We start from the raw sequence: 22,941 nt of genomic DNA, 5'->3' as shown, positions 1-22,941 counted from the left end.
CCTCCGCGGGCTAGACAAGCCCCTGTGTCATCCGGGGCTTGTCAGGGAGAACGATATGGGAGTCGGCTCTCGAAAATTACAGCCTTGCGGAAACTGTTGGGGCAGTTCTACTCTGTTCTATAGGGTCGCACTTAGTAAGAACTGACTCCATGGCAACGGGTTTGGTTTTCTTTTATCTTTTTTGGAGAGGCCCGGGCTCACCGAAGAACCCTGCCGGCCTCCTCTCTATGGTCCTGGTGCCGACGGAGAGGCCGCACGGCCTGCCGGGACGGTGAGAGTTTCCGGTCTTAGCTCGCGGGCCTGGTTTGAAGCCGTGTTCCAGGCCGGACTATGTCTCAGGACCGCGCGCTTTCCCTGGAGGAGTTAAGTAGCTGGCCGGAGGAGCTATGCCGCCAGGAGCTGCCGTCCGTCCTGCCCCGGCTCCTCATATCCCATCTTGAGGTGTCTGGAGCGGCGTCCCCGGTCCTTCGTCTCCCCTCAGAAGCCCGGGAGGCCGTCCGCGTCCCTGTGGAGGAGCGGGTGGACTAGCGGGGGAAGGGACGGTGAGCGAGAGCCCGAGGTGCTGAGCTCCGGGGCCTGGCCTGACTTCGGCGCTGCGGGAGGCCCGCTGAGGCGTCCTTACGACGGTTTTGCCAAGTGGCCGTGGCGTTTTCGTCCGTTCCTCTGTGTTTATGAGTTCCGTAGACGTCATGTGCAATAAGTGTAAATACCTTTGCTTTGGGGGGCCAGGGGAGGCAAGGATTGAGACCTGAGCTGTAAGACCAACTCTGGCTCTTAATAGCTGGATGAGGCAGAGCAAGAGCGACAACTCACCTTTTAATACTCCCTAACCCCGATTTTTTTTTTTTTTTAACCCCGGTAGCACCGGTGGTAAGTGCGAATATTTCCTTCGTCGGTCTTGTGAGAATTAAATGAAGGACGTAGTCCTAGCATAGTGCCAAATCTATAAAAGCTGTTCGATGAACACAAATGTTCTGTCTCCCTCTCTCTTGGACCTCTTCTCCGTTATTGTGGGTTAGAAGAAGTTGATTCTTTTGGTTTTTGGCTTTCATCAGCTCTGGCTTTGAGTTGTCCAGGTGCAGACCATTCACTAGTTTCACGCCTTTGTGGTGGTAAATGTGCCTGGAGTCTTTTCCCTTCACACTGAAATGTAACTTTTTTGCGCCTTCCTTGAATTCACTTTCAACATTAAACTTCACTCGAAAGAAAAAATGACCTTCGGGAGAGATTCTCAACGCTGCGCAAATCATTTTTTACAACTGAATTCACCGTAACTGAACTTCTACCATCGTATGGAAGTAACTCTTGCCTTTCTCTTGTCCCTACCTCAGAATCTTTGTGCTTGCTGATCACTCAGCCTTCTAGCTCCTGCTACGTGCAGAATTTCAGTCTGACAATGTTGGTGAGACATGCATACAAATAATATGAAAAGAAGAGAAAAAGTGATAAGTGATTTAAGATACACTGGGTATACGTAAAATACTATAGAAGTGCTGAGGAGGGAGAAATTTCTTTCCTGTATTAGAAACCGGAAATCCATGGGTTATTATAGCACTGTTTCTTATCTGTCAAAAAGATTTCATGGGTATACATGGTTTGAAAAGGCAATTTTATCCCTGAGCAATCTCGAAAATGTCCCTCTTAGTACTTTCATTTTTTTTTTTTTTTAGTAAACATTAGGTTTTTAAAAATGATACTAAGCCAGTATTTTTTTTTAATTGTAAAAATATCCACAACAAAACATCCCTCAATTCAACTGTTTCTACATGTATAATTCAGTGACATTGATAACATTCTTCAAGTTGTACAACTACTCAGGCCATCCCTTCCCAAATTGTTTCAGCACAATTAACATAAACTCAATGCCCCCAAAGCAAAAACTTCCCCTTTGCCCCTCCCTCTCACCTCTGGTAACCACTAGTAATCTTTGATTTCTCTGTATTTGCTTATTTTGTGTAAGTGAGATCCTATAGTATTTGTCCTTTTGCAAACTGGCTTACTTCACTCAGCATAATGTTTTCAAAGTTCATGTCCAGGCATGTGTCCGATCTTCATTTCTCCTTATGGCTGGCTGCTATTCCATGGCATGTATGTACCACATTTTGTTTATCCATTTTTTGATGGACATTTTGGTTTTCACATTTTGACTGTAGTGGAAAGTGCTGCAATGAACATTGACGGTCAGGTTTCTGTTTGCGTTCTTGCCTCCACTTCTGGGTATACACCTAGGATTAGGAGTGCTATGTTTAAGTTTTTGAGGAGCCACCAAGCTGTTTTCTAAAAGTGGCTGTAAGCATTTTACATTCGTCCCGGCAGTGGATGAGGATTCTAGTTTCTCCACAACCTCCTCAATACCTGTTGTTTTCTGTTTATTTGATCCTTAAACTGGGGCTGAAGGTGGTATCTCATTGTGGTTTTGATTTGCATCTTCCTGAAAAAGGAAATCCTGGTGACTTAGTGGTTAAGTCCTAAGGCTGCGAACCAAAAGGTTGGCAGTTTGGATCCACCAGGTGCTCCTTGGAAACTCTATGGGGCAGTTCTACTCTGTCCTACAGAGTCACTATGAATTGGAATCAACTAGAGAGCAGTGGGTTTGGTTTTGGTTGGTGGTGCAGTGGAAAAGTGCCCGGCTGCTAAGCAAAAGGTTGGTGGTTTGAACCCACCAGCTGCTCTGTGAGAGAAAGATGTGGGAGAAAGATGTGGCAGCCTGCTTCTGTAAAGGTTACAGCCTTGCTATGAGCCGGAATCAACTCAATGGCAATGGGTTTCTTTATTCTTATTATTTTTTAATGTCTAAAAATATTGAGTATTTTTCCATGTGTTTGTTCATTTGAATATCCTCTTTGGCGAAATGTCTGTTCAAGTCCTTGCCCGTTTTTTGGTTGGGTTGTGTTTTTGTTGTTGAAGAAGGTTTTTTTATATGTACGTTTTAAATATTAGACCATTATGAGATAAATGGTTCCCCCACGTTTTTCCTGATGTGTAGGTTATCTTTTCACTTTTTTTGATGAAGTCCTTTGATGAACAAAAGTATTTAATTTTTATGAGGTCCCATTTATCTATTTTGTCTTTTGCTGCTTGTATTTTTGTTGTCATGTTAAGCCAGTAATTTGAGTCTGATTTCATTGTTTTATGGATCATTGCTTAAATTCCAAAGAAAGTTTTTTTTTTTAATTTACTGTCATTAGCAAATATCTTATTACTACAATGCTAGTGTCTTCCTTAATTATTTTACTCTATGTATCACCATTCTGACAGTTGGATCGAGCATATCCGTAAGTAGAATTGTCTTAATTGTATGATTTACTTTGATGTCACTGAGATCTGAGTCTCACATATTTCAGTCAGGGTGACTTTACATTTCTGTGTTCCTTTCAAATTTAGTTATTCCCTGTTGTAGTGTTGAGGAGCCTTGGAGGCACAGTGAATAAACGCTCGGCTGCTAACCAGAAGGTCAGCAGTTTGAACCCACCAGCCACTTGGCAGCAGAAGGTGTGGCAGTCTCCTTCTGTAAAGATTGCAGGCTTGGAAACCCTATGGGGTGGTTCTCCTCTGTTCTATAGGGTTGCCAGCAATGGGTTTGGTTTTTTGTTTTGTTCTGTTTATATTTAATTTGGTTATGAAATATTTATTTATAATTTTGATCTGTGTTGCATGTTGGGGTATAAATTCTTGTAAGTAACAGGATTATGTTTTATCCTGACTGTAAGTTATACATATTCATTTAAGAAAATTAGAGACATGCAGAAAAACACAAAAGACAGTAAAAAGTCCACTAATCAGAAATGGTTGTTAACATTTGGATATGGAAAATTCTCATTTCTATATGTACCAGCCAGCCTATCTATCAATCTTCGTATATCCATGTTTTCATATATTAAAATTGCACTCTATTTTGGAACCCTTTTTGTTTAACCTTAAAGTATTGTGGACATTTTTTCATCTCTTTAAGTAATCTCTAATACCTGTTTTTCTAATGTATCAAGTATCATTTTAATGATAGCAGAATATCCAATTCAGTAACTGTCTGTTTAGCTGGTCCCCAGTTGTTGGACATACAAGTTGTTTCCTTTTTTGGGGGGTGGTATTATTTGAGGTACTTAATAGTTTCTCTACGAAGAATGTGACCTTTGAAACTACAGTTTAGATTGGTCATACTTACTTATTCTTGAATTTGGTAAAGAGCAATGATCTTTGTTGGCTCTGTGACTTAATATTTTTATAAAATATATTAATATTTTGCTTTATAGAACTTCTGAAAATTATTGTGGAAATGTTTCTACCTCACATGAACCACCTGACATTGGAAAAGACTTTGTTTTCTCAAGTGTTACCACAGGTATGTTATTATTGTTTTAATCAATTTACATGTCATTAAAGTTTTAAAAATCTGACTCAGTTTTAGGTTATTTTTAGTTGTGACTGTTTTTCTAATGTATCAAATATATTTTAAATACAAATAAAGTAGTAAAAGAGCTCACATGAAAATAGGCTGGTTTCAGGGTGATCGTTAGGCTGTTTTCACATTGTATCCCCTTTAGTAATTGAATTTAAATTATTTATAGCTAATTTTCAATAGTCTTGCCTTTTAAAGCTATTAAATGAAAAATTGGAATTGTTGGTAATGTTAGCTAAGTCCGTTTTATTTTCTCTTTATTAAACCAGAAAACCAAACCTGTTGACATCGAGTAGATTCTGACTCAGCAACCCTATAGGACAGAGTAGAACTGCCCCATAGAATTTCCAAGAAACCCCTGGTGGATTCGAACTGCGAACCTTTTGGTTAGCAGACATAGCTCTTAACCACTACAGCACCACTGTTTCCTTTCTCATTATAAAGTTTGTTAATAATTGTTAAATTTCATTGTTTGGGAAAATGGAATTAAAATTTATTAAGGAAATACGTTTATTTAAATAAATAAAATTTACGAAATTTTAGAGTAAAAAAGGCTGGAATATTGGTAAAATCAAATAATCAAGAGAAAATACTAAATTCACAGATTATATTCATGTTATTCATATATATAATGTATGAATATATATAATACTTTGACAAGCACAGTCATACTTTTTTTTAATTGAGAGAGCTAAAGGTACTTTGGAGCCCTAGTGGGGCAGTGGTCAGCTGCCAACCACAAGGTGGGCAGTTCAAGCCATGCAGCCACTCCTTGGAAACCCTATGGGGCAGTTCTACTCTGCCTTATAGGGCTGCTATGGGTCAGAATTGATGCGACAGCAGTGGGTATGGGAAAGTTACTTCGATGCCAAAATGAAGCAGATCCATTTGTGATAACTTATCTCTTGTTGGAGTGGATTTCTAAGTTTAGCTTTTAAGCAAGTAATCATCAGAGTTCCTTTTACTCATATTCACTTGATTATTCTGTGTCTGAAAAGTTTCTTAGAATTAGTTTTTTTTTTTTTTTTGACCACTGGAAAAAGGTCTAGATAATACATAGGTGAAAACAGAAATACTGAGCATTAACAGACCCTCTTTACTTACTTTCTGTTGTTGACTGTGTTGTTATTCTTACAGTGTTTAGACTACTTAATTTGTTTAGAAAAATCAGAATATTAAGATTTTAGCCTAACTTTTCACAGACAAAAACTTAGTTGTGAGGTCAAATAACCCAAGAAGGGTATTTGGAATTCCTTAAAAAGGGGAACTGGTTAGAATATAAGTCCATAGGTGATTTAGCACAAATTTATTTCCACATGAAGGTTGTCTGGTCAAGAAGATCATCTTTTATTGCGCAAAGAGCAGCATTTTCATTTTTTGCATCTAAAAAAATGAACTTTGATTTTTTTTATTGATGTTATTAAATAGATTCAAATCACAGAAATGCAAAACAAATCAGTTTCTCTCTGAGACTTTATATTTTTGAGAGATTGCCTTGTAGGAATACTTTATTTGGTACCACTGTTAAAATAGATGATATCCTATGGGTGTTACTAATGCAAAATGAAATCATATTATTCTGTGGTTTTTTGTTTCCTTAAAAATATCTTTCTTTTTCATGATTTCTATTCTATATATAACTTGCTTGGTTTTCACAGACTATGAAATTATTTGATGACATGATGTATGAATTAACCAGTCAAGCAAGAGAACTCTCAAGCCAAAATTTAGAAATCCAGAGCACCTTAAGGAATATTTTACAAGTAAGTCAAACGTATTAAAAAGGCAGAGAGAGAGCTTAAAAGAGTGTGAGAGTTTTTATACTAATAGTAATTAACCATGTAATCTTTATGTAATATGTTCTAATGCTTGAATTAAATTTATAGAATTAAAGATATGACTGTAGATACACAAATTCTGGTTTTTTTATACAGTTTCTTGCTGTGAAGTCTACACAACATCTAAACTTTCAGAAGAAGACAAGTAACTGAGATAGCACGCCTCACCTGTAATTTCATAGCACGTGTGCGAACACCTGCCATGTGCTTTGATGTGTGACTTCAGATTCCAACTTTTTTTTTTTTCTTACTAACTGGCTAGCTGGTTGTCCCCGCATTTGTAGTTTTGGTAGACTGAAGCTGTATGAAAGAAGACACAGAGTGCCTGTCTTGTTTATTGCTGTATCCCAGCATCCTGTGTAATACCTGACACCTTTCAGATACACAAAAAACATATTCTGAAAAAAACTTCTTTCCTTATTTCCAGACAATGGTGCAGGTCTTAGGAGCCCTTACAGGGTGTGTTCAGCATGTCTGTGCCACGCAGGAGTCCATCGTTCTAGACAATATCCGTAGTCTCCCCTCCTCAGTCCTTCATGTAATCAAAACTACATTTGTACATTGTAAGGTGAGTAATGGGTCAGAGGACACTTTAAATAGCACGGAATCCATGAGTAAAAGGAACCAAGTAAAATAGTGTGGGTACATAACGTTTTACACTTTAGCTTATGTTCTTGCAATATAACTTCCATAGAACAAAGAGCATGTATGCAAATACTTATTTTAGAATAAGTGGTGATAGGGAAGTCGTAACAAGTGGGGCCTTTTTTTGAGGGGAGGGTATTTTGTTTTTGTGACAATCTTATTTTTCCTGTCTAAAGAAAGATGATATGGATTTGTGTTGAGCCACGGGAATCGTGACATAGTTTTATCATGTGGCATTGGTGGATCAGATGAGTTCTTTGATGATTTGGTGCCTGTGAAAGGACATTAGCCCTTAGCCCATCTCTGCATTACTGAGGCAGCTATAAGGCACAAAATCTGGCCTGGGATTTGTGGGGCAAACACAGCTTTGATAGTATTTGTTGGATGAGTGCAAATCATCAGTTAATTAAGGCTTCTCTTTGGTGAGAGCGTGCTAAAATTAGGTCATACAACTGACCTAATGTTATTTAGCTCCCTTTGTAAGATCATGGATGCCAGAAACTATATTTTATACACGCTTGCATCTCTTGAAGTACGCTATACATAATAGATACTCACTAAACGCTTGTTAAATGAATGGATATGTGATCCAATAAAAAGCAATATGTAATTTAACATCTTTGATAGTATAAATTTGGCTCTTGAGCTTTTTGTGATTTGCTTTTTCTCTCTTTTATTTGTTTGTGATCAGAATAGTGAATCTGTATATTCTGGGCGTTTACACCTAGTTTCAGACCTTCTCCAGGCTCTTTTCAAGGAGGCCTATTCTCTTCAAAAGCAGCTAATGGAACTACTGGATATGGTTTGCGTGGACCCTTTGGTAGATGAGAGTGATGGTGTTTTGAATATGGTAATAGGTGAGTGACGAAAACAACCTGCTCAGTGTGTGATGTCCATTGTCTGTAAACTTAGAAAACCTTCCTGACAGTTAAATTACTGAAGCCTACACTCTTTCTAATGGTTCATGATGACTTAGTCACTCATTACGAGTACAAAAATAATTTAAATCCTAATCAATAATAGTCTTTTAAGTTTTGGAATTTGTTAAATTCAGTTTTGATATCTTAACATAGATTTGCATATGCCATTAATATTCATATAGGTAATATCCCCACAATAACTAACAAAGATATGCAACTTTATATTCTCTGAGTAGTCCATATTTTGAGGCAGTAGCTTTAGCTTTTTTTTTTTAAACTGTAACCCATAGTAAGAAATACATTTTATATTGCTACTTAGAACACTTATAAGTGTATATGTGCGTGGAAACCCTGGTGCCGTAGTGGTTAACAGCTATGGCTACTGACTAAAAGGTGGGCAGTTCACATGCACCAGGCTCTCCTTGGAAACGCTATGGGGCAGTTCTGCTCTGTCCTGTAGGCTTGCGATCAGTTGGAATTTACTTGACAGCAATGGGTTTGGGTTTTTTTTTTTTTTTCTTTTCTTTTTTTCCTTTAATATATATAGATGTAAAAACCTTGGTGACGTAGCGGTTAAGAGTTCAGCTACTAACCAGAAGGTTGGCAGTTTGAATCCACCACCTACTTCTTGGAAACTCTGTGGGGCAGTTCTTCTCTGTCCTATAGGGCTGCTGTGCATTGGAATCAACTTGACAGCAGTGGGTTTGGTTTGGCTCATACATGTGTGTGTGTTGTGAGTGTGTTTATATACCCATGTAAGCATTTACTTATTATACATGAATTAATACTCTTTTTACATGTGATGCGGTCTTACTGTATTTCATTTTTTATAAAAAATTGCTGGTTGCAATCTACTGCATTGATTTCATCACTCACTAAGGGGTTGCGACCCAGAGTTTGGAAAACTGTACTTCAAGGTATAAGAGGAAAGATTGTATTCATAACTAGGGTTTAAACAGAATTAAGTTGGTTTTGTGCAGTGTATCAGGTACCTTTTGCTCTGTAGCAAACCAGCCCAAAATTTGTTGGCTTAAAATAACTAGTTTAATTTATCCATGATTCTTTGGGTCAGTAGTTTAAACTGGGCCCAGCTGGAACAGCTTCTGTGCTCCTCATGGTTAAGCTGGCTCTCTCGCGTGTTTGTGGTCAGTAATCTCACTCAGGGTCTGGCTGTTGGCTGGTGGTGGCAGAAGTACTGAGCCAGCTGGGCGTAGTGCATTCCTCATTACCTGGTGGTGGTCTGAGGGTCTCCAAGAACAGGTAGAGAGGGCAGACTCCAGTGTGCAGGCACTTTTCAAGCCTCTGCTTGCCTCACGTTTATTATTGTCCCATTGACCAAAGCAGTCATGTGGCTAATCCCAGGGTCAGTGTGGGAGATGACTACCAAGAGTGTGGATCCAGGAAGGGGAGTCACTGTGGCCATTTTTACAGTCTGCCAGAGGCAGAGGAGAAGCCTGACAGGAACATTGTGCTAATTAGTGTTAATTTCCCCTTGTTTGGTTTTCTTTCCCTAGCAACTTGTAATTTTTGGATTAGACTAGTATCTGTAGAATATTGCAATAATAGTAAGGCACAGTTTTATAATTTACTTAGATCATATGGTAGGTATGAACTTCAAAAATTAAGTTACAGTTTATGAAGACCTGAAGTCAAAAGTGTGACATAAATATTTTCAAATAGTGTTACCTATTTTTAATTTAATTGTGTGTCAAATTTGTTCAGTGTTTTTAAATAAAGAAGAAACTCACCCCAAATGTACATATGTCCTAAGAGTTCTGTTATCTTTCTTTGCAGTTATTCATTCATTATTGGACATCTGCTTGGTTATTTCCAGTATAGACAGTGCATTTCATGCCAACACTTGGAAGTTTATAATTAAGTAAGCTTTTTTTTTTAAACTTTTTGTAGCATGTTTTCCATATCCTGTATTTCTACTTATTTATAAGTTTTTTTAGATTTCTTTTGAAACATTTTATGTGGGCATGTGTAATATTTATTGACACTGCTAATTGGACTTCTTTATTCCGCTATAAAATAGAATAAATTCTACCTAGTTAGCTAGTGTTTCTGAAATTGCAGGCCAGACTAGACCATAACTATCTGCTTTTGTTTAACTATCAAGTATCTTATTTCCAGGCTTGGATGAATTAGTAGTTAGAATTAGAGCTGAATATAATCCAGTCATTATATGCTTTTGAGGTGTTCAAGTTTAATTCCAGTTACACCCACTCCTCCCTTATAGACATGGTTAGGTTCCCAAATCCAAGTTGTTACGTAAAAATGGAGGATTTGGTTTTGTTTTGTTTTCAGACCATCCATTTGTCCAATTTTTTTAATTTAGAAAATATTGTAGAAATAACAGCAGGAACCCTAGTGATGTGGTGTTTAAGAACTTGGCTGCTAACCCAAATGTCAGCAGTTCAGATTTACCAGGCGCTCCTTGGAAACCCTATGGGGCAGTTCTACTCTGTCCTGTAGGGTGACCATCAGTTGGAACTGACTTGACAGCACCTAACAACACCAACAAGAAGCTTTACTGACATGCTCGTCACTGTGAGGAGCCCAGTTATGGATTACTCCTCTGCGGAGGAGGAGGTTTGGAGGTGACAAAGCTGGGTAAGGCCAGGCTGTGTGACTAGAGGGCTCATGGCTTAACCACTTCACTTTCTTCCCGTGCTGGGTCAGAGTTTCCCTTGCAGAGTCACCCCCAGGGCTCTACTCCTACCCATGCAAGCCCTGCGTTCAGGATTTGGGAGCCCACTCTGCCCTCTGGGTGCTGGGTACCTGGCTCGTATCTCCCCAAGGCAGAGGCTTCAGTGCAGTTCGGCTCACTTTGGGATGTTGTTAAACACGCATGCATTTCTTCCAAACACCCTCTCCGATGCCTCTTTCTTTCCTCCCTTCCCACCCCATAGCGATTTTGAGCTGTAATTTTTAGGGCCTTAGGCTGCATAGGAGCTAGAAACCCAGAACAGACACCCACTGGCTCGATGCTGCCTGGGAGTCTGCCTGGAGGCTGCCCGGAGGCCCTGGCCCTGGAAGAGGCCAGTCCTGCATGGCAGCTGGACATGGCACCCCTACAACAAGAGGGAACAGAGGGTTCAGGGCAGCGTGGTCCAGCTTTCTGGTGGCCGCCAGAGACCCTCCTTGAGGGAGGGCATGCTCTGCTGCCATGCCTGCCACCTTGGGTAGTAGGTTTTTTACGATTGTTGTAAACGTGAAACACTGGATAATGAGATAGTCGATAAGTGAGGAGTAAGTGTATAAAGTAATTTTAATTTCGTGAAACTGGAGCTTGATGAGGCTTACTAAGGAACATGCTCATAGTTTTTTATCAGATTCTTAGGGGTTGGGGGGAGGTATAATTGAATAAGTAAAAATGACTAAGAATCTTTATACGTATGTATGAAACATTCCAGGTCAGTCTTCCACTTTCAGCTCTTACAGGTAACAATGCAGCGGTTAAAAAACATGAACTCAGAGCCATACTGCATGTGTTTGAATCCATTCTGAAATCAATTACTTGTCCTGTGCCCTTGGGCAAGTTGGTTAACTCTCAGGATCTTTGTTTTCTCATCTACAAATGGGAATAATAGTAATAGCGCGTTCTTGATAGAGTCATTGTGAGAATTGAGGATCAGTGTGAAATGTTTAGAATGATGCCTGGCATATTACATTACCATTATTACCATCTAATGTCTTCCATTTCCTCTCCCTTCCAACTCATTTTCTACTCAGCATTCAGAGTGATCTTTTCAAAACATACATCAGATTGTTACTTTGCTAAAATCTATCCCATTTTCCTGAGCATGGCAACCTAACTCCTGGCCCCTGCCTCCCTCTGCAGCCCATCTCCTGCTGCTGTCTGCCCTACTTCACCAGGCGTCAGCATACCAACCTGCTCTCAGTTCCTTAAAAATACCCAGCTCTCCTGTCCCAGAGCCTTTTCACAGCCTCCCTGAGCTTCGGGTGCTCCTCTCGCCTGCCCTGCACTTGCTGATTCCTGTTCATCTTTCAGCTCTGTCCTTAAATACCACATCTTCATGGTAGCATTCTTTGCCATCCTCACCCTCAGTTAGACCAGGTCTTCCTGTTGCATGTTCCCGTAGCACCCGAGATGGTTCCAGCTTCACATTCATCACAACTGTAATTGATTAATGAATTCTTTTAATTATGTAGTGTTCTCTTTTGTGCTAGACCAGAAGCTCCATGCAGACAGGGCAGTTTGTGTCTGTCTGACTCACCTCTGTCCTCAAGGCCTAACAGACTGCCTAGCACGTAGTAAGAGTTCAGTTCATGTTTTACAAGGCGAAAAAAATTAGCCACTTACTCAAACAGAACTGTTTTCAGAGGTAACGTTAGGCACCTTAATTATACCATGTCTAATTTATTTGATGCATCGTGATTTTTTTCAAATGTACTGTAAAGTATTTCCATTGGCCTAAGTTACTTGGTATGTCGTTTATAGTGACTGTATTCTTTTTTTTTCACTCATTTAGGCAGAGCCTTAAGCACCAGTCGGTTATAAAAAACCAGTTGAAACACAAAGATATAATTACTAGCTTATGTGAAGACATTCTCGTCTCCTTCCATTCTTGCTTACAGCTAGCTGAGCAGATGACTCAGTCAGACACACAGGTAAAATATGGTCTTAACAGCATTTAAAATAGGATCTCCTGTTTCTGTTGGCAGCTACTACATCTTGTCTGAACCTGTGGATCAGTTTATTTTAAAAGGTTTTAATCTGTGGAATCATTTACAGCCTGTAGTTAACATTTCACCCAGAGCATTAGACTCTCCTGACTGCTCTCACGGCCTCTGGCGTGCCCTGACACCCCGAGCCTTTGCGTGCTAACTGATTGGCCAGGGCATTCTCCTCAGAGTCCTTTCTTTTCTGCCCCAGAATAAAAACCTAACTCCTTACACCTCTGTTTATTTTTGACCTAGTCAACTTGACCTTTCTGTCTTGTCTTTACCAGTCCACTACAGCCTAGAGTGACCCTGTGTGTAAGTGTGTACATGATGTATACATGTATCAGTCTTCTAAAATGGGTGTGCTTACCTTCCATTTTCACTTGAAAAATTCAGTGTTAAATTTTCATCTCACTTATGAAACAGATTGTGTTCTAAAAATTTATTTGTAATATGATTATTGGGAATTATAGTTCATTTTCCTAAAACAGTGTTAAATACAAGGCTTTGTTCTCAGACTAACCTTCCAAATTCTGTTTAACTCATAACTCATAATAGCCCCAAATTAATCTGGCTCAACCAAGCCAAAACCGAGCCCAGTGCCGTCGAGTCGATTCTGACTCATGGCAACCCTATAGGACAGGGTGGAACTGCCCCGTAGAGTTTCCAAGGAGCGCCTGGCAGATTTGAACTGCCCACCCTTGGGTCAGCAGCTGTAGCACTTAACCACTGCGCCACCAGGGTTTCCTAATCTTGCTCGGACCTAACAATCACGTATAATGGTTTTCCTGAGAAAATGAGTTAAGCATCCCTTATGAGAATGACAGTAAGCCATCCCCTCCTGTTGCAGACCTGCACGGGCAGCTCCTTGGCACCCACCCTCTTCCCTGCCAGGCACTTGGGGTGGAAATGTAAGAATTCATGCTGGTAGCAGGCACCTGGGAAGCTGTAGACAGACACTGCGGGAAGGTGGAGCTTTGTTTAAAGTAGTCAGAAGAAAGTGAGGAGTTGCTTTAAAACCAGGTTAACCTTTTCCTTCTTTCTTCTCTTCTTTTTCTCCCAGTCTCCTCCCCTTGAGCCTTGGTGGTGCAGTGGTTAAGAGTTTGGCTGCTAACCAAAAGGTCAGCAGCTCAAATCCACCAGCTGCTCCTTGGAAGCCCTATGGGGCAGTTCTACTCTGTCCTATAGGATCACTATGAGTCAGAATCGACTGGATAGCAATGGGTTTGGTTTTTTGATATCCTCCTCTTAGGTCCATTCTTTGTTTTTCCCTTTTCTTTTTTGTTTCCACTTCCTTTATGTACCCCCTGATTCTCCTCACCTTGCTGAAAGAAGGAGTTATTTGGTTCGGTGTCCTGTTGACAATAGCAGGAAAGTTGTCCCCCTTCCCTTATCCCCAGCATCAACCTCGTCCTTTCCCAGTTTTCTTCTTGCTTATCTTGGCACCAGAGACCCCCAGCTAGTACATGGAGAGTAAGATCAGACAGATTCCTGGACAGGAGTGAGATGGGGGAAGCCCATGCAACAATATAGTCTAGCGTGGCAAGAGATGCTGAGGGTACCTGGCTGAGAAAACTGAAGTGTGTAAGCTCATCTGACGTAAACTGCTTATATATGAAAATAAGGAAGTTCAAAATATGGATTCTTCTAACTCTCCAAGCAAGTTTTCATGTTTTTCCCTACTTGTGCCAATTTGAGACTGAAAAAACTGACCAGCACTACTTGCTGTCATCGTCTCAGACGGAGCTTTCAGGTGTGTTGCAGTCTCGCCATCCTTAACTCTGAATTCTGGTCTGCAGCACCCTCTGCTGGTCACTAGTGGGATTTATCTAGAAATCAAGGCTTTTTTTATGTTAAAAATTTTCCAAGTAGTTTTATTGAAGCTTATGGATGTGTCAGTCCCCAGATTTGATAAGGAATTTATTTTCTAATAAGTCCTGAACTTGGTTTCAAAAAAGAACATTATAGTAGCCTTTTTAACATAGTTATTTAGTTACCAACAATTTACTTTTCTTATAAAAATGAGGAAATTTATTTGTAAGACCTTGAGATATAATTTAATTTCCACTGTAATTCCTAATTTTGTTTATGTTATACGTATAGAAATTTGTATCGTTTGGAAAGTAAGCATATACTATTACGTATATTGAGGCCATGGGTAGTGCAAGTGGTTAACGTACTCGGCTGTGAACCAAAAGGTTGCTAACTGAAAGGTTAGAGGTTCAAGTCCATCCAGAGGCACCTTGGAAGAAAGTCCTGGTGACCTGCTTCTGAAAAGTCAATCCCTGAAAGCTGCATGGAGCACAGTTCTGCTCTGGCACACGCGGGGTCACCACAAGTCAGGGTGGACTGTACTGGCACACGCGGGGTCACCACGAGTCGGGACGGACTGTACTGGCACACGCGGGGTCACCACGAGTCGGGACGGACTGTACTGGCACACGCGGGGTCACCACGAGTCGGGACGGACTGTACTGGCACACGCGGGGTCACCACGAGTCGGGACGGACTGTACTGGCACACGCGGGGTCACCACGAGTCGGGACGGACTGTACTGGCACACGCGGGGTCACCACGAGTCGGGACGGACTGTACAGCAACTGGTTGTTATGTCTGTGGCCGACCTTTAGATATATTGCCTGCTACTTTTAGATTTTACTTTTAGATTTTATAAGTTTTTTCCTTTTTTTATTTAAAGAAACGAAACCAAACCTAACCCATTGCCATCGAGTCCATTCTGACTCACAGCAACTCTACAGAGCAGAGTAGAAGTGCCCCATAGGGTTTCCACCGAGTGCCTGGTAGATTCGAACTGGTGACTCTTTGGTTAGCAGCTGAAATCTTAACCACTATGCCACCAGGGTTTCCATTTAAAGGAGGGAAGAATGGATATTGGCATCTTGAAACATTGAAAAATGCTCAGACCCAGTCCTCTTTTTTGTTTATACTCCCCATGCCCTTCCTTGTTGGCACTGGGATGGAAGCTTTCTATTTTAAAACAGTTGAGTAAATCGAGACAGGACTCTTAATGTATTTGTATTGTTTACCCTGCTTTTTGAAAATGTCAAAATAAAAGCTGTAGATTTAATTAGTAGTGTGTTATTTAGTAATGAAGTAGAACTGAAGCCTTCAATCAAATCTCACACAACATCCTCTTTAATGAAAAAGAAAAAAGTAAACAAACTGATAATAAATTGTGTGACTTCATTCATTTAACGGGTATTTCTAGAAGCCTTATTCTGTGCCACAAAATGTCCTAGGTTCTGAGTTAGTCATATTCTCTGTCCTCAACAGCTTAGTGTCTAGCTGGGGAGACAAATAAACAAGTAATTATAGAATAGTGTAATATTTGGAGAACTAGGGATCGGCTCATGGCAGTACAGGTTATGTACCCAATCTTGAAGTTACCCGCTACCCATTGCCATGAAGTCAGTTCTGACTCATAGCAACCCTATAGGACAGAGCAGAACTGCCCCATAGAGTTTCCAAGGAAAGCCTGGTGGATTCAAACTGCCAACCTTTTGGTTAGCAGCTGTAGCTCTTAACCACTACGCCATCAGAGTTTCTATCTTTGAAGTTAGGGACAGTTTTTTCTGGTGATTTGACTTCTAATCTGAATAAAATTTCTTAATGAGTATATTATAAGGTCAGTGTGGATTCATCTTTAGTTTTTGTACTTTGAAACTTGTATAGCACTATGTAAAAGAGTTCATGTTCATAATTATCAAAGAAAGGAGACTTCATCTAACCTGTTTCTGTTGCAGAAAATTGACTAATTTCAAATATTTTTAATTAAGATCAAAATGAAAGCTCATATTCAATTAATAGATTATTCGGTTCCCTTTTGATTGGGTTTAATTAAAGTTTTGCTGTATTGTTGGAAAAGAAATTGAACAGTCAACCGATATTGAAGTTATGTTATTTTCGTATGAAATTATTCTCAAAATTAAAGACAATGATGTATATATTTGACTTAATTTCACAGCACTAATTAAAAGCTCTTTGGATTCCATAAGAACCAATAGTTATTGAACTAAGTTGACTAAGTGTCAGACACTGTTTAAACCTCACACTAACCCTGGTATTAGCCTCATTTGAGGACACTGGCCACCGTGACATAGCTGGTTAAATGACCTTCTTAGGATCACGCAGGAGTTGTGGTAAGGGCCAGAATCTACACCTTGGCAGGATGCCTGCGTATTCCTCTACACTTCCTGCGTATAGGTAACTTATGTTGGCATTAATCCACTGTTTTATCAATTTACAAACATAATATATTTTCAAAGTCCTCACATATTACACAAATACTGAGTGTGGAAAATGAAAGCCTTTCATCTGCTAGAGGCAACCGCAAGTAAGGATTTGATATACTTTTTTGAGGGACGAGAGCAAATATTACACGTAACACATTTTAAAATAATGGTAATACTGTATGTATTGTTTTACAGCTTGCCCTTTTACATAACAGTTCATGTTAGGATCTTTTATATCCGTAAAGGTGTATCCACCCAGTTCTCTTTAATAGCTGTGTGGTTTCCAGCTGATGAAATGGACCTTAAATTTATTTAGCCATTCTCCAATTGATGGGCACTTGGTTCATTTCCAGTTTTTCCCACGTAAAAAAATGTTGCATTACATACCTGGGCTAGTATTTCTTCTATAAGATGTATTTCCAGAGGTCAAATTGCTACTGAGTCAAGGAGCTTGAACACTTTAAGCTTTTAATAAGAACAAAAAGAGTGTATTATATTCTCGTCAGTGGTAAAAGCTTGTTATCCTGCTTCCTTCCTAACCTGGGGATGTTATCAGCCGTTTTAACCTTTGCTAATCAATTTTTTTTTTTTTAAATCAAATAGTCCCCTCCCCCCAAAAAGATGTCATCTGGATTTTTCGATGTTAGTTTATTAGCAGTTTGTATTTCCTTTTCTTTGAACTGCCTTTCATGTCCTTTACCTGTTTTCTTTTACGTATATAATTCTTTTATTGATTTGTAAGTCTTAAAAAAAAGAGGGTCTTTTGACTGTCTTAAAAAATTATTGTTAACTTCATCCCTCATAGCAAAGAACAATAAGGTATTTAAATTTCTTTCTCTTTCAAATCATAGAAGTACTACCTCTTTGCTGTTAAAATTTCATTATATAAAATTTCGTTATATAAAGTTTTGAAAAAACTAGTTACTGTCAAGGTGATTCAGACTCATGGCAGCCCCATGTGTGTTCCAATTTTTTTTTAGTCTTTTAAAAATGTGTATATACCCTTGTGCTTTAGAGGGAAGGCTTACAGAGCAGAGTCGTTTCCTGTTCAATAGCTTGGACACATAATGTTCCAGGACATGGGTCACAGTCCCCACCATGTGTCAGCAGCACTCTCCCCATTTCTGCCCTGGCTTCCCCGTTACCTTTCATTTGGCTTTCCTACCCCTTCTTTCCTTCACTTTTGGGCAGACTTTGCCCTATTGGTCTTATATAATTAACTGTTCTAAGGAGCTTATTCCTCTCAGGTGTTATTGTTTATTTTGTAGGTCAGTCTGTTGTTTGGCTGAAAGGTGGTCTCTTGGGAATGGCTTCAGTTTTGTGTTAGAAAAGTGTCTTAGGACCATAGTCTTAGGGGTTCCTCCAGCCTGTATCAGACCAGCAAGTCTGGTTTTTTTTTTATGGATTTGATTTTTGTTCTACATTTCTCTCCTGCTCTGCCCAGGGCTCTCTGTTGTGATCCAGGTCAGAGCAGTCAGTAGTGGTAGCTGGGCACCATCTAGTTCTTCTGGTCTCTGGGTCATGTAGGCTGTGGTTCATGTGGTCCATTAGTCGTTTAGACTAATTGCTCCCTTTGGTCTTTGTTTTCTTCACTCGCCTTTGCTCCAGGTGGTAAGAGACGCATAGTTGTATGGATGGCCGCTCACAAGCTTTTACAACCACAGACCCTACTCACTAAAGTAGAATACAGAACATTATCTTTATGAACTGTATTACACCAATTGAGTTAGATGTCCCCTGAGTTCATAGGATTTTCAATGGCTTATTTTTTCAGAAGTAGGTCACCAGGTCTTTCTTTGAGGCATCTCTAGGTGGACTCAAACCACCAACCTTTGGATTAGCAGCTGAGCATGTTAACTGTTTGCACCCCCAGGGACCTTATATAAGGTTTAATTTTCATGAAATACCTCTGCAGTCTTTTGGTATTTTTTTATTTATATTGCTTCCAGGAACAATGCAGGGAGCCAGATTTTCTTGGAAAATTTTAAGCTCTGTGTTATTAAGAGGTCTTTTTAAAAATTAACTTCTTGTTTACAAGTTTAGCTAATTTCATACTCTTTCCTTATTATAGTTTCTTATTTCCTTTTTTGGAATAGGATAATGCTGACTACAGATTATTTCATAAAACACTCAAATTGTGTCGTTTCTTTGCCAACTCCCTTTTGCACTACACTAAGGTAAGGACTGTATTTTATATTGCATGAGTATAACCTCCATGAATTATAAGTTACCATGTTTTCATTCATTCTTTCCAAAACAGTCTTTTGAAGTTATTTTGTCGAATATATTTTGTGGGTTTTTAAAAAATGGCTTAATGTTCATTGTTAAATATTGAGCATCTGTTTGTCATTTAAGATGCTACCTATACTTTAGCCTCAGCCTTGCTGGGTTTCAGCTCTGTGACGAGCTCAGGTTACTTGATATCTAAGCCTCAGCTTTCTAATTTGTGGATTGAGGATAATAATTCATTATAAGATTTTTGAGAGGACTAAAATTAAATAAAGTAACACATATAAAGCCACTTGGTACATGTCTGGTATGTAATAGATTCTCAGTAAATATTATCTGTTAGTTATAGTTTTGGTAGCTATAACATTAAAGAATTTTCAGTATTTAGCCTTATCCTTTTTTAGTCTCATGTAAAAAAATTTATTTTAATGTGACACATACAGGGTTCTATTTTATTGTGCATGCCTTTGTGAGAGGATATGTATCGTATACAAAGAATGAATAGAGTTGTTTTATTTTAGGAATTTCTTACTTTCCTCTCTGACTCTTGCTCTACATTGCACCAGCTTTATCTTCAGATACACAGGTAAGAATGGCCATATGATTATTAAAATGCAACAATGCCATTTTTACCATGCAAAGATTAAGTGTATATCATTTTAAAATAAAGCATCAGTAATTTTTCTTAATGTTTTAGTAAATTCTTATCTGCTTGCTTAAAATAATTGAAGATGGACACTTTTGCTGGACTTGTAACCTACTAGACTGTGAGAGAATAAATTTCTCTTTGTTAAAGCCACCCACTTTGGTTTTTCTGGTATAGCAGTACTAGATGACTAAGATAGGGTTCTACCAAAAAAAAGGATACTTTTCATGCCATGGAAAAAAAACAATTTTGAGGTCAGGGCTGCTATAAAATTTTTAACAAAATTTTATTTTGTTTTATTTATTGTTTGTAGTCTTAACTAGTCCCTTAGTCACAAGCAATAAATCATAGGCCAACAAAAAAAAAGAAGACTTTACACGCATACACACACAGAGAGATACACATAAAAGTAGAAATTTGCAGGTGAGTTTCTCTTGAGTTTTATTTATTGTTTGTAGTCTTAACTGGAGGCCCGGTGACCAGATAAAGCTGGTGCAATTTGAATCCACCAGCCTGCTCCTTGGAAACCCTGTAGGGCAGTTTTGCTCTGTCCTATAGGGTTGCTATGAATTGGAATCAACTTGATGGCAATGAATTTACACACACACACCCACACACCCCCCCCCCCACACACACCCTGATGGTGCAGTGGTTAAGAGCTCGGCTGCTAAGCAAAAGGTCAGCAGTTCGAGTCCACCACCCATTCCTTGGAAACCCTATGGGGCAGTTCTACTCTGTCCTGTAGGGTCACTATGAGTCAAAATCGACTCAACGGCAGGTTTTTTGATTTATACACACATACATGCACATACACAAAGGTAAGTCAAAAAGTATTGCTACAAAATTTTAGAAACCCTTATTAAACAAAAATCTCAAAATGTTAAGCTATTGTTTCTCGACATATCCTCCATCTAGGCCTATACACTTCTGAAGGTGGTGTTTCCATCTTTCTAACCCTTCCTGGAAGAATTCTGTGCTCTTTGATTTACACCACGTCAGAACGGCAGTTTTGGCATCCTCGAGGGATTCAAATCGTGTTCCTTTTAAATGTTCTTTGAGTTTTGGGAACAAAAAGAAGTCTGAAGGGGCAAGATCAGGGCTGTAGGGTATATAAGGTAAAGCTTCCCAACGAAATTCTCAAAGAATGAGCAGGTGCATTGTCGTGATGGAAAAAAATTCCTCGGCACAGCTTTCCTGGCCTTTTTCTCACCAGTGCAGTTTTCGGTTTTCTTAAAACTTCTTTATAAGCCCTTTTGATCATCCTGTGTCCTTCGAGAAAATCTATCAAGATTACCCTTTTGTAATCCCAAAAAACAGTCAGCATAACCTTCTGAGCGGTCTTCTCTCTTGGCTCATCTTCGAGGTCATCTGAAAACTGTTGCTCTGTGTGGGGCAGCATTCCCATAAACTTGTTGCAAAGCTTCAGTGATTTGGGAAGATGTGCACTTGAGTTTTGTTAAAAATTTTATAGCAGCCCTGACCTCAAAATCGTTTTTTTTCCAGGGCATGAAAAGTATCCTTTTTTTTGGTAGAACCCTATCTTAGTCATCTAGTACTGCTATACCAGAAATACCAAAGTGGGTGGCTTTAACAAAGAGAAATATATTCTCTCACAGTCTAGTAGGTTACAAGTCCAAATTCAGGGTGTCACCTCCAGGGGAAGGCTTTCTCCCTCTGTCAGCTCTGGTGGAAGGTCCTTGTCCTCCATCTTGCCCTGGCTGAAGAGCTTCTCAGGCGCAGGGACCCCGGGTCCAGAAGGTGTGCTTTGCTTCTGGTGCTGCTTTCTGGGTGGTATGAGGTCCCCAACTCTCTGCTTGCTTCCCTTTGCTTTTACTTTTATCTCTTGAGAGGTAAAAGGTGGTGCAGGCCACACCCCAGGGAAACCCTCTTTACCTTGGATCAGGGAGGTGACCTGAGTAAGGGTGGTGTTACAATCCCACCCTAATCCTCTCAACATAAAATTACAATCATAAAATGGAGGACAACCACACACGGCCTAACCAAGTTGACACATATTTTGGGGGGACACAATTCAATCCATTACATACCCTAACAAGACTAAGACAAGTGTATTGCTGAGAGAACTTGTCTGCAGCTATGCACTGATCACAGAGACATGTTTGAACATGTTTTGTTTGAAATTAACCTGTGCATGTATGAACCCTAGTAGCAATACTTTTTGACTTACCCTCGTGTATATATACATATATACACATACTTACGTGCGTATGTGTATGTCTGTGTATGTATATGCATATATGTAACATAAGCATATTTTTTTCTATGAAATATAAGTCAAGTAGTGAATTCCAGCTTACAAAAAACAGAATCACAGAAAAGTATGATAGATAGAGAATAAGGGACATCTGAAATTGAGTGTTACCTGAGAAGAGTCCTAAATTTTATGCTAAAATAATTTGTTAGCTCATTTATCCAGTAGTTCTGCTTAACCCGTTTGGTCTTTAGAGAGCTTTTCACACCTCGCTCTCTTCAAACTTCTTATGTCTCCATCACTTCCTTACTGTTCCTCATTCTCAATTAATGACCCCACTTGCTATGTCACTGTGAAAAATGGGAACAGTTGCAACAGAGTTTCCACGTAGCACCCCCAACATATTGACTATTCTACCCGTATCTCAGCCCATATTCCTTCGTTGCCATGAGTGAACAGTCTGCGTCTAAGGCCAGCCTCTTCATTTGTGCATTGGGTCCCATCCTCTCTCGCACGCTCTGGGACCTCACCCTAGCATGGATTCCCTTTCTTCCTTGCATCATGAGTTTTCACTCCTTACTGGATCAATCTCAGACATATACAAACATGCTCCTATTTCTCCCATCTTAAGAATAAAGCAAAACAAATGAACAAGATCTCTTGACTCTACATCCTCTACCAGCTGCTGTCTTCCATTTCTCTGCTGCTTTTTACAGCCCAGCTCCTAGAAAGAGTTGTCTATACCACTGCCACTACTTTCTTTCTCGAAGCTCTTCCAGTCAGGCTTTCTGCTCCACCACTTACGGAACAGCTGTTGTCAAGGTCATCCGTGAACCCCACATTACTACGTCACGTGGGCAATTCTTAGGCCTCATCTTGTGCAGCCAGGCAGCAGCATTTGACCCTTCCTTTTGAACAGTTGCTTCCGTTGGCTTCTGGGTACCTCGCCCTCGTGGTTTCTTCTAGTCTTACTGGCTGCTTTCTCTACATTCTTAACAGGTTCTTTCCCTGCTTCTTTAAGTTGAGTGTGCCTCAGAGCTCAGTACTTAGGCTTCTTCTCTCTCTCAGTACTTAGTCTCAAGACTTTACATTTTATTATCTCTTCCCCTG

General features: G+C 39.7%; 1 protein-coding gene across 13 annotated transcripts in view; it reads left to right on the top strand.

Moving 5' to 3' along the window:
* The first annotated feature begins 2 nt into the window (after positions 1–2).
* FIRRM (FIGNL1 interacting regulator of recombination and mitosis) overlaps positions 3–22,941 on the top strand; it is a 58,911-nt gene continuing 35,972 nt past the window's right edge. For 7 of the 13 annotated variants that reach the window (XM_064282952.1, XM_064282945.1, XM_064282944.1 and 4 more), the window contains exons 1-10: positions 3–426; positions 3,236–3,275; positions 4,251–4,339; positions 6,055–6,159; positions 6,662–6,802; positions 7,571–7,736; positions 9,594–9,678; positions 12,299–12,437; positions 18,841–18,921; positions 19,495–19,559. In XM_064282952.1, coding sequence (XP_064139022.1) covers positions 331–426; positions 3,236–3,275; positions 4,251–4,339; positions 6,055–6,159; positions 6,662–6,802; positions 7,571–7,736; positions 9,594–9,678; positions 12,299–12,437; positions 18,841–18,921; positions 19,495–19,559 — 1,007 coding nt within the window. In that variant the 5' untranslated portion in view covers positions 3–330. The other 6 variants (XM_064282948.1, XM_064282950.1, XM_064282951.1 and 3 more) reach the window with 6 other exon arrangements.

Source organism: Loxodonta africana, chromosome 3 (genome assembly GCF_030014295.1).
Source record: "Loxodonta africana isolate mLoxAfr1 chromosome 3, mLoxAfr1.hap2, whole genome shotgun sequence".
Classification (NCBI taxonomy): Eukaryota; Metazoa; Chordata; class Mammalia; order Proboscidea; family Elephantidae; genus Loxodonta; species Loxodonta africana.
The sequence above is the reverse complement of the archived record's forward strand: the minus strand, read 5'-3'. Positions and strand labels throughout refer to the sequence as shown.